This window comes from Pogona vitticeps, chromosome 3 (genome assembly GCF_051106095.1).
Source record: "Pogona vitticeps strain Pit_001003342236 chromosome 3, PviZW2.1, whole genome shotgun sequence".
Classification (NCBI taxonomy): domain Eukaryota; kingdom Metazoa; phylum Chordata; class Lepidosauria; order Squamata; family Agamidae; genus Pogona; species Pogona vitticeps.
Window position 1 is genome coordinate 32141476 of NC_135785.1, and position 12019 is coordinate 32153494.

The 12019-nt window shown below is 39.0% G+C and overlaps 1 protein-coding gene across 1 annotated transcript in view; it reads left to right on the top strand.

Moving 5' to 3' along the window:
• SLC9A9 (solute carrier family 9 member A9) overlaps nucleotides 1-12019 on the top strand; it is a 383628-nt gene that overhangs the window by 224457 nt on the left and 147152 nt on the right. Inside the window, exon 15 of the mRNA XM_078389136.1 lies at nucleotides 2839-2992. Within this exon, the coding sequence (XP_078245262.1) occupies nucleotides 2839-2992 (154 nt within the window). The remainder of the gene's footprint in view (nucleotides 1-2838; nucleotides 2993-12019) is intronic.

Genomic DNA, 12019 nt, shown 5'->3' on the forward strand with positions numbered 1-12019 from the left:
TGCCAATATCTAGAACTGAATCTATTGGTGTTTAGAAAATAAATGGCAACACTTCTTGGCACTATTCACCTTCCTCGTTTTTGGGACTGTAAACTTTATATTTCTGTTTTGGGGAAGATACCACATTCTCCTCCTTTTGATGGGGGCATGTCCATGCCTCAGAGTGGACTATACAAGTGGAAATAGTACCACTTGCCCAGATGCCAAAATTCCTAGTTACAAGTCTCTTGCCCTGAACTTTGGGTAAAATACATTTCTGTTTTTCTTCTGGTCCCAATCCATGACTGAAATTAGTCCTCTGAGAACTTTTCTTCAACTAAATTCTACACACGGGCTGAAAAGGTTTGCTACCCTTGAACAAAATCTTGTTGGGAACTTTTCACTCATTGAGCCTTTCAGGGTTTGTGCCAATTTCTTATTTTCATTAACTGATATAAAAAGGAGATATTTTTCCCCCACATAAGTTGTGAGCATAATCTACACTACAGACCTAACCCATTTTAAGTTATTTCCTATTGCAAGTAATCTTAGGAATTCTGGTAGCTGATAAAAGGATTTCCATAGGACCCACTGAGTGCTGCAAAAGTGAGGCAAAGCCTAACAACATCTTTGAACCTGCCTTTGAACAAGACTTTGAACCTGACCCTTTAGAGCAAATGCTACCACATCAAGAATAGCCTGGCCACCCCCTGCCAGCGTAGGCATACTCATTCAAAGTACTGCACTTTGTCTGGCTTGAACTTCAGTTGATTGACTTTCATCCAGTACGTTACTAAGTTCTGGCAACAGTTCAGACATAGCAGCTTCACATGAACTAGATGAAAAAGAAATACAGAATTGGATGTCATTTGTATATTGATTACACATCACTTCAAACCCCCAGTGTCCTCAGTAAGCAGCTGTGTGAATATATTAAATATACAGCAATGCCATTTTCAACAGGGTCCTACAAAATTCTGTGCCATACATTCAGTGGAACAGACTAAGAAGGCCTCCTTGCTTTTGGGAAAAGGCCTTCCAAGGTTAAGTACAAGACCATTGAAACACAGTGCCGTTGGTCCTCACCCTAGATGACCAATACAGGGGAAAAAAGTATTATAGCCTATGATAACACAGCCTGCTATAAGAGAATCAAATGTGTAGTTGGACTCCTCCTTCCTTGTCCCAATACAGGCCATCTACCTTGGCTCAAGATCTATTTCAGTATGAACTTTAGCCTAGGATCTGGAGTGAAATGGTTCCACATTACTGGTGAAATCCAAATGTATCTAGATTAGCACCATAATCACTTGCTCAATCAGCTTAATCAAGAGATAATATTTGAGACCACCTGGTAATTAGAATAATTATTTGGGTCATGAGAGGCCTGGCTCAAGGTACTGATCATTTTAGCTCTGTTTGCATTTCAAGATGAAAAGTTAGGCTAGTGTGATGTGTTCGAATTATTATGTATTTGTCGGGTTTATGTCGGAATTTAATTATTTTATTTCTCAACCTATAGTTTGCTCAAGATATTGCTTCTGCTTGTGAGCATACATAGGGGATGTGGGTGGAGGAATCAAGTGCTTTTTATATCATCTAAAATATAAACCCTTGTTTGCAGAATTAGACGCTGACTTCTGAAAAAGATTTGCCAGCAACAGTTAAATAATTTGTTCAAAATGCTTTAAATGGGAAAGTTCCGGAATAAGTATCTTGAGACTTGGAGGATTTTAGACTGATTTATGCTTTTGTCTTATTATTAGTGCCTCAGGAATAAAGACATATCGCATGATTTATGTTTCTCGTATTTTCAAAAATGAGCATTGTGGTACAGCTAAGCTAAATATTTTTGGTATTCCCGTATATTTTTAAATTAAAGAAATGTGCAGCATATAGATTTAATTACAGAGAACCTAAAGGCACTGAATCTTAGTACAAGATAATTTACAGGCAACATTCCATTGATGAAACTAAGCAGATAGTATAAGGCATAGGAACAGCCAGTGGGCTTCTCAACCATGCTGTCCACCCTGCTTATTTTAGTCTAGTAGTGCTCAGTGCAAGAAATGCAGAATTAGAGCCTTCATAATTGGCTATATTCCACTGGTTGTTGTAGGTTTTTTTGGGCTGTTTGGCCATGTTCTGAAGGTTGTTCTTCCTAACGTTTTGCCAGTCTCTGTGGCTGGCATCTTCAGAGGACTCTGAAGATGCCGACCACAGAGACTAGCAAAACGTTAGGAAGAAAAATCTTCAGAACATGGCCAAACAGCCCGAAAAACCTACAACAACCATCAGATTGCAGTCGTGAAAGCCTTCAAGAATTATATTCCATTCTTCTCTGAATGATTATTAGAGAGGAAAAACACATACTATTCCTGTAGGCAGTGCTTAGAGAAGTTTCTTTTCAGACTACAAGTCTCAGAATGTCCCCCACCAGCAAGTTACTCCAAAAGAAGTAAATTTTGCAAGCTATGCCAGTTGATAATTGTGCTATCGTCATTTTTCTCTTTTATAGTGTATGTTTGTTTAATTTATTTATTTGAAACATTTCTACTCCGACTTTCTCCTTAAGAAGAACCCAAGGCAGCTTGCCTCATCCAAATACAATATTTAAAGCTAAAACTAATCAGTATACAAATACTAAAAAGGATCACACAAATACCACACTAAAAGAGGATAAACATAAAATCAAAAACCTGTAAGGCACAAGAATCTATTTAAGAGCCCCACTCAGGCAACCATTAATTAAGGGAAAGCTTATTATCTCCCCTTAAAAATCTGTAGGAAAAGCTTTGCTCTTCTCCATAGGGGTAATATGACATTCTGCCCTCCCTTTTCTTTTCTTTTTTTCTAAAGGTTTACGTGGTGCAATAGCCTTTGCACTAGCTATACGAGACACAGAATCTCAGCCCAAGCAAATGATGTTTACAACTACCTTACTAATTGTGTTCTTCACAGTTTGGGTACTTGGAGGAGGCACTACACCGATGCTTACATGGCTCCAAATCAGGTAAGCGTTAATTATTTGAGCATGTATTGTCCAGAGGCCATTCACGCAAATGGAATCTTATTATATTTATTTAAAATGTTTCTATACCACTCTCTGAGGGAAAGTTGTCACAAGGCAGTACACAAAATGAGAACAACAAATGCTATCTGCTCTCATACTATGGCCATCCTGCTTATTTCTCTACTCCTTCCTTTGGCATCCTTCTCCCTTTGAACTGATACCTTAGCTTTGATCCCAACTAAAGAATTCAAAAGAATCCTGTTTTCATGAGCCAGCATGCTTGTGCATGCTGGATAATCATTCCTGCTTACAGTGAAGCTTGCAAGAGCTTTCTCTCTGTTTCTTCCAAAAGGATGATGAAATTGTTTCTTCTCTGACAAGCCAGATAAATATTGCAAAGCTTTATGGGTGTCGTTGCCTGTTTGTTTGTTTGTTTTGTTGTGGTGGTAGAGTTATTTCATTGGCTTAGAAGGGTTGAGACAAAACCAGAAAGCTGGCTTCTGCCAAGTTCACATTTTCTGATAACCATATCACAAAGCCCAAGGCTAATGGTGGAGTGCACTCTAAGCAGTGGAGACAAGTAGACAATGATTCACCATCACATTTCTTATACAAGATAAATTCTGGTTTATCATGATATCTGAAACAAACCAGTGACTCAGACAGACCCTTGTTGAGCGTCAGCTTAAACTTTAAAACAATCTTACTGGCAACAACAATAGCAATGACAAAATAAACCAACCCTGCAGGTAACTTGAGATTGGCTCAACCTTAGTTTCCTAAATCCTAGCTCTCGGCTTGACCCGGAATGGATCCAAGTTAACAGCTGCTGGCGTTAGAAAGAATACTTCCGTTCAGAATATACCAGACGGTGATTCACTGGAGGAAACTAGAAGGCTGTGTCAAGCTGCACTTTAAGTTTACTCTGGTGTGTATGTGCAGCATGACAGAGAATTATGACGGCTGCCTTAGACATTTTGTTAATTAGGGTAAATATTTGGTCATTCAGCAATGGCCGGCTCTCCCTTCCTGATGACCTTACAATGAAGATGATACACAAAGTCCCCTTGTTTTCACTCAGGGCTTCCCAGGTCCCAACAAAACATCCTCCTCTCATCAAGAAAGGCATACAGAATGCTTCATTTAATGGTCTGGTTCTAGAGTGTTTAATAATACTGAAGAGGCTAATGCAGACAAAAATCCCTCTCTTTTACTTGTATTAAAAGGCATGTATCAACATAAAATGGGGCTGAAACTTTATTGACATCCAAGGGACTGGCAAAGTCCGGTGTTCAACAGCACAGGGCATATATCCATAAAATTGTGGAGTTCTAATAAATGGTGAAGATCAGAGCAATTTGTTGCTTTATTGGAACTGGACTTGTTTTTAAAAGTTGTTTTCAATTTTAAAACAGTACATGACAATTACACACCTGCAAATGAACTCATATAGCCCACTAAAAAGAAAAGTAAGATAAAGTTTCCTTAAGGAATTATATTGACTAGCCCAGGAGCGGTTTGTAATTGATCTAACCAATGTCACATATTCTCTGTATGCTGTGGGAAATGGAAGAGTGATTGCAATTAAGTCTTAGTTAAAGGAAAGCAAACAAGCCCTCTGGAAGAACTCTCCATTCATTCTCATCTATTATGTTTGTGCTGCTATCAAGTGATTGATGTTGGGTTAAATCTAGTGGCCCTGTAGTAATAGCAAGTGGGAAATTGCTACCATTGCTCCAGATTAATTATCATCTGTACTCATCTCTTAAATAATACAGCCTGTTATTTAGCTGCAGCATAAATGTGTATGAAATCTGAATATTGACTATGTTTTATTCAAGGGGTTCAATGCCTACAGCCCTGGAATTGCATATAGTTAAATCCTCCCGGTTTGTCCCTGAAGCTGGCAGGAGCCCAAACACTGTCCTCCGGCTCAGCATATCAACTGGGCTGTACAGGAGAAAACCTCAATCATGCCTTAGGTTCTGAGACTGTGATTTATGAGGAATAAGAAATCTAACTATTTCATAGATTCTCCTCAGGACTGGCAGCCTGAGCATGGCAAGTCACCTTCTCAAACATTCTTCAGCCAAGATACAAGCGTGCTTTATTAGTGAACCCCATTAGTCCTCCCCACCTTATTCTCCAAATCCCCGTGGTGCCAAAAATACTTTGTAACAGAAAATTTACCAGTTTCCTACAGAGGGATTTTGGGGTATATGGGATCCTGCAGAAAGCAAGAGGAGCTGCTGATTCCAAATGATCCAATGGGATCTTGCACAAGTACACCATTCTATACTGGCTTCAAACCCTTTCAAAAGGTCTCAGCTCTAGCAAATGGTCACCAATTTATTTTTGAATTGCAGTGTTTGCAAAAAAAAAAAATTATAATCTTTTGAAAACTCCTGTTTCTGTACAAAACTGGTGTCAGATATTCCTAGGCGTAATCTTTGAAGTAGAGGTAGGGTTGGAACGGACAGTTTATGAACAAGGTTTTGGAACATGGCAAATGCATGCACATACACATGCCATAAATAACCTGTTTCCTTTCTGTTTCTATAGCTCTTTGTTGTATCTAGAGCAGACATTCTAAATTCTACTTATACTGCCCCTCCTTGTTGCCAGAAGCCACACCCCACACTCCAAAATTATAATTTGGAAACTATATTTGGTTCACACGAGACTGGAATATTTAAATTATTTCTGCACAAAGCTAGTGTCTTTCCTCGTGTCTTTCCATTGTGCTTTCACAACAGCAAGCACAATGGAAAACTGTTGCTCACAAAGACACAGGCAATCTATTGACTGCCATTATGTTTTCTTGTTCATTCAACAAGAGAACAGTTACCACGTTTTTGAGTATCATACATTGTACAGAAACAAACTAATTTTAATTTTGCCCTGTTGAGTTCTGACTTATGGTGATACCTTTCAGGGTTTTCTAGGTAGAGAGTACTCAGAAGGGGTTCATTATTCCCTTCTTCTGGGGGTGTCCTGAGACTATGCAGTTTGCCCAAGGCCACACAGGCTGGCTCTACTTGCAGGAGGCACAGTAGGGAATTGAACTCCCAACCTCTGGCTCCACAGCCAGCTACTTGAACTACTAACTACTGAGTTATCCACCCAGCTCCTCTCTGTTAATCTCCTCTCATTTTGGAATGCATCACTATTCTGGGAGGCCCAGTGAATTCCCTACTTCTAGCTCTGCAGCCAGATACCTAACTCACTGAGCTATCCAGCCCCTAAAATGTACCAAACTTCTCCAAGATTGAGGAGGGAAAGCTCACCATACCATGGTGGTTTATACAAGAGAAGAAAAGTTTGGAGGCTTCTCTTTTACTGTACAAGGATGAGTCAAGTCAGAACTTACGTTCCTGCTGTTTAACAACTGCTAATAGTGGCAGATTTATAGTGATCTTAATGGAAACTGTTGGGGCAGTGGGCTAAGATCAGGGAAGAGGCTACATTTGCTGAGATGTATTCTGATGAGAAAAGTTGTTTTATGTACAGTATGCATACCTATATATATTCTTACAACCAATTCTGGATACAGTGATTGATTAAAAATAATAATAATTTGCCTCTCTAGTTGATTCCAAACTACAGTGGTGCCTCGACTTACGAACATCCCTACTTATGACCATTTCAAGTTATGACAGCTCTGGCTGCAAAATTTTGCTTCTACTTGCGACCGGAGCTTCCACTTGTGCACAGAAAAAGGCAGGGGAAAAGGCAAGAAATTCAAATTTCTAACTGTAGGTGGCGGCGAGGCTGCTTCTTTGTAGCTCTTTTGCCCCAACGGTTAGGGTGAGTGCGATCAGAGGAGGCTGTTCTGGTTGGGTTTTGCAGTGTGGTTTTGGGCTGGGGGGTTATGTTTCTGTGCTGTGATGGGCCTTGAGGCGTTTTTTGTTTTGGGTTTTTTCCCCCCATTTCCGATAGGTCTTGGGGGGGTTGTTTGCTTTTGGGTTTTTTCCCATTTCCGATGGGTCTTGGGGGGTTGTTTGCTTTTGGTTTTTTTTCCCATTTCCAATGGGTCTTGGGGGGTTGTTTGCTTTTGGGGTTTTTTCCCCCGTTTCTGATGGGTCTTGGGAGGTTTGTTTGCCTTTGGGTTTTTTTCCCATTTCTGATGGGTCTTGCATGCTTTGCTTGCTTTTTGCTTTGCTTTTTTTACATTTCTAATGGGTCTTGCACGCTTTGCTTACTTTCTGCTTTGCTTTTTTGCATTTCTGAAGGGTCTTGCATACTTTGCTTGCTTTCTGCTTTGCTTTTTTTGCATTTCTGCAGGGTCTTGCATGCTTTGCTTGCTTTTCTTCCCCCCGCCCTTTGGCCGGAACAGATTGATCACGTTTCCGATGGATCTTGCAGTGTTTGGGGGGGGTGATTTTTCCCCCCTTCAGCTGGAATGGATTAATTGCATTTCAATGCATTCCTATGGGAAATGGTGCTTCAACTTACGACCATTTCGAGTTACAACCATCTTCCGGAACAGATTAAGTTCATAAGTCGAGGCACCACTGTATGAAGATATATATGTCAACTACAAAAGCAGACATGTGTAATTAGAAATTTAATGTCACTCTTACTGAATATTGATGAGAGTTTTTCATAATCTGCACTTTTCTCTCATTTTCTATATCTTGTTCTTTTTTTTACTTGCTATTCTGATTAAGGAAAAAAATTGTTCCAGCAGATGAGACAGATTTTAAGAATAATGAAAGAAATTTTGACCTCTCATTCCCATGCACCTTAGAGGGTTTAAACAAATGTGACCTAATGAGCAGTTTTTAAAGGCTTGCTTAGAAGTCATGTGAGTGCCTTATGTCATCAAGACCAAGAACGTTGAATGCAGCAATTGCTAAGCAAAATGTGGGCAGTTTCTGTCCTGTAACTGCATCTGACAAGGAAATCATTTTTTCCTCTATTCTGCAGTAGTTCCTAACTTCAAGGAGAACCATATTTAACATGAGCTGCTCTCTGACTGGGTTATTCCCAAATTCAATTGTGTCAAGTGACTAACAGGCAATAGACTAGATGTGGTGTCGAGTGAGGATAAATGTAATGAAAGGGAACAGCCAATGGTTATCTAAGTCACAAGAGATGGCAGAGTGAGTCCTCAACTCAGGCAAAAGATGCTGGGGAGCATGAGGGACACAGCCATGACAAGACGTTGGAAAAGAGCACTGAGTGTACAATAAAGCCTTTTTTGAGCTTCTAAGCTTGCTTTCTGCCATCTAGTACAGTAGGGAATGCTATCTAATCATTAATGTTCTGCTAAGATTCAACCAACTGGCTAGTACGTGTAGAACTGGAGGGCAAACACCTTGCCTCAGAGAGCAAAATGTCTCAGGCTGGCACAGTAAGACGCTGTGGATCACAAGCAAATCATGCAATGGGTGTTCTCTGTTCCCTCACTGAGACCCTTCTCTTTAGATACTGGTAGTTGATGAGTATAGCTGTGATACCTGAAGCAGAAATAGAGCTGGAGCGATCAGTTTACGTGCAAGGCTTTGGACTATAACCCCCACCCACCCCAGGAATAACCTGTTTTCTTCTTCTGTGGCTTATTGTTCCTTCTTTGACTGAATAGATCATTGTTCTTTAGAGTGTCCTACTGATCATCTGGGAGTTAAGCAGAAAAGACTTCTCGTCTAAGCAGAATACTGGGCTTTGCATAAAATGGACAGAGGGAGACAACCCCATGCTTAGACCACAAGCCACCTATGGGCTTCAGCTGAGAACTTTCTAGACTTTCCTGAGGCGCAGCAGTGCAAGAATGGAGTATAATGTTATTCCAAGTCCCCCATTCGTTCATCTTGCAAGTAACCTAAATGTTTATCATACATATTCAGACAAAAATTCTTTCCCAGTTTTCTTTAAACAGACATCTGGACTGATACTCCATCCGAAACTATCTGAGCTGCTGGCAGTGATTGGAACACTATTCTTAAAATGTAAAGGTGGAAATGTTGCTTTTTAAGATTACTGTACAAGTCCCATATTCTGAACTTGGGATTCTAGAAGATGTCACCTGCAAAAAACAAGTTTCCCATCTCTATAGCAAGCTAAAGCCATTAGCATTATTTTTTAAAAAAGAAGTAATGTGTTTATCATTATTCACTATGCATTGCTTACAATATGTTGCTAACCTGCTACTTTTTAACAGTTTTTATCCTTGTAAAGTGGCCAGAAATACTGTACCACAAAATGACACACACCAGCAACATTTGGGAATAATGTATAAATATTACACAAAAGACAGGAATATCATTAGGATCTGTTACCATATTCTTTTTTTAAAAAAAACATTGCTCATCCCTTGTTATTTCCAAAAGTAGCACATTACATAACTTTTGGGTTTTGAATTCCAAGCTCTAAGCCTTTGGAATGACTCGCCTGCGCCCAACATTCTTCTTAGCTTAGCCTCAATCTTACTAGATCTCATCCAGCAAAAGTCAACTACCTGCTGCTCAGTATTTACAAGCAAGAGAAAAGAACTGAATAGTATGTCTGTCTTCTTCTTAGTGTTTTTCTTCTAGGGCAAAGAAAAAAAAATAGCTTTGAAGACTTTGTGTGTTGCTTTCCTGATTTTAGTTATTATTTTTTTTAATGTGTAAGCTAAGTTTAAAAGCTCACTTTGCCATCTGAAAATGAGATATAAACATAATTGCTGGATCTTTATTGTCTCAGATATGAGCACACAAAAGCTGCTAATCAGTTTAAATTCAAATAATCTTATTCAGCTGGGTTCTAAAACAAGCTAGTCGTGTCATTCATGGTTATGGCAAAAACCCTCTGTTCACTCAGCAGAGTGTTGGACACGACAAAGACAACCAGCTTAAGAAACAAGCACACACTGGCTCTGTTCCATCCTTTCTCCTAGGAATGATAAAGGGTAAAATGGCCCTGTTCCAAGCCAAATATGTTTCCCCTTCTATCTTGCAAGTCTGCAAAGGAGTTTGTGAGATGTGAATATGACTTAAACGCAGATCAGTAGACCTGCTGAGCCAGAGCATAACCTTATACTGGAAAGGGACACTGTATACAGTGGGGTCTTGACTTGAGAACTTAATCCGTATTGGAAGGCGGTTCTCAAGTCAAAAAGTTCTCAGGTCAAATCTGCATTTCCCATAGGAATGCATTGAAAACCATTTGATCCGTATCTGCTCTTTTCCGTCCATAGAAACTAATGGGAAGCTGCTATTCTGCCTTCGACCACTAGAGGGGGATATTTTGTTTCTTTTTTTCTTGGGTCAAGAAAGGTTCAGGAAAGGCAGGGAAAATACAGTCCAGGCAGTCCAGTACCAGGCAGTCTGAAGACTGTCTCCCAATTCCACTCTCTAAACGCTGGGAGGAGTGAGGAAGCAGACAGGCACCCTTTTCACTGGCCAACAGTTAACTGAAAGTTCAAATTTTGCACTTTCCCTGCCTCCCACATGGTTTTTTTTCAGTTCTTAACTCAAATCAAAGTACTTAAGTCAAGTCAATATTTTCCTATGAGAGTGGTTCTTAAGTCAAAATGTTCTTAACTCAAGCCGTTCTTAAGTCAAGACCCCACTGTAATGCACTGGCATGGTGACTCACAACCCTAATTTCACTATCCAAACACTTCAACAGACGAAGAGGGAAACGATGATACAATTTGCAGGTAAAGAGACATAATCATGGTGACAGTTGTTACAGTTTCTAGGCATTGGGTCCAAATGTTTAAGTAAGAATTCTACACAAATTATAGGGAGTAGGGAATCTAATTCTAGTACCTCATCATTACACATTAGGCATATAGATTGTCTCAGTCCAATTTATAGAAAGATATGAGAAAAGACGAATTCTGCAATCTCATTAATCACCCAACCATTACAAAGTTAGCTATGTGAGTGCACCTTTAGGGACTTTGCTTACAGTTGTCTCACTGTGTACTGCTTCATCTTTGTTGTACATAGTCCAAGTTATTATTACAAATAGTGCTTTGATCCCTAAAAGCAAAAATTGTAGTTGAAGCTATATTCCACCAAAGGAAGAACATTCACATCTTACCCACCAATTCCCATCTTACCCAAAACATATTGAAAAAATAAAGTCTGTACTGAACAATTTAAGATGATATATATATATCTGCAGCCAATCCATAAATAAACAAATGAAACAGTCAACAGTAACATAACCTCTTGGACTCACTACACATGATAGACAAACTTCTCCCAATCTGTTCTGGCTGGATGTCTAAAGAAGCCACGTTCACTCACAAAAGAGAGGGAATTGCTGTTGCCATTTAAGCCTATATATTGAGGACTGAGATCCCACATACTGTAAAGCATTACTAATAAATCTGGTCCTCAGATTTCCCATGGGAAACAAATCCTAAGAGCAGACATGTTGTCCCAAAAGATTATCTTACCTAAAGAGGAGAGATAAACCACAATTTCCTTTTTTAAAAACTTTTAATCTTTATTGCATTTTAAAAAGAAATTATAAAAATAAGTAAATAATTATCACAATATTAGCACATAGCCAAAATAACTTTCTATTATCTCTTTCGCAAAACAGTACAGTAAGTCTTTAACATTTTTACTTCCTTATTTTCCACCAAACATTTATTTTCTTCGCAATCTTAATAATACCTCTCTTAATTCTTATTTTATATCCATATTAACAATCTACTTTGCTTTGTTTTTACTTCTGTTGAGAGCAGTTCTGCTTCTAATTTAAGCCTACGTCCACTTGGAACAGGTTTGGAATCTTTCTTCCATTTCTCTTTAAGATAATTCTTTACTTTCTCCCATTGAGATTTGTGCTCCATTCTACTCTTTCCTTTCAATTAGTCTGTTAGTTTGTCCATTAATATTAGTTCCTGTAATTTTATTAAACAATCCTCCACCGAAGGTTCCTCCTTGTGTTTCCAATGTTTTGCCACTTGAATTCTGGTTGCGCCTAATATGTATAAACAAATTCTTGTCTCTTGACTTGAGTTTAGCTTTACCATATTGAACAAATAAGTTTCAGGTTAAACCACAATTTTCAATCCATAAT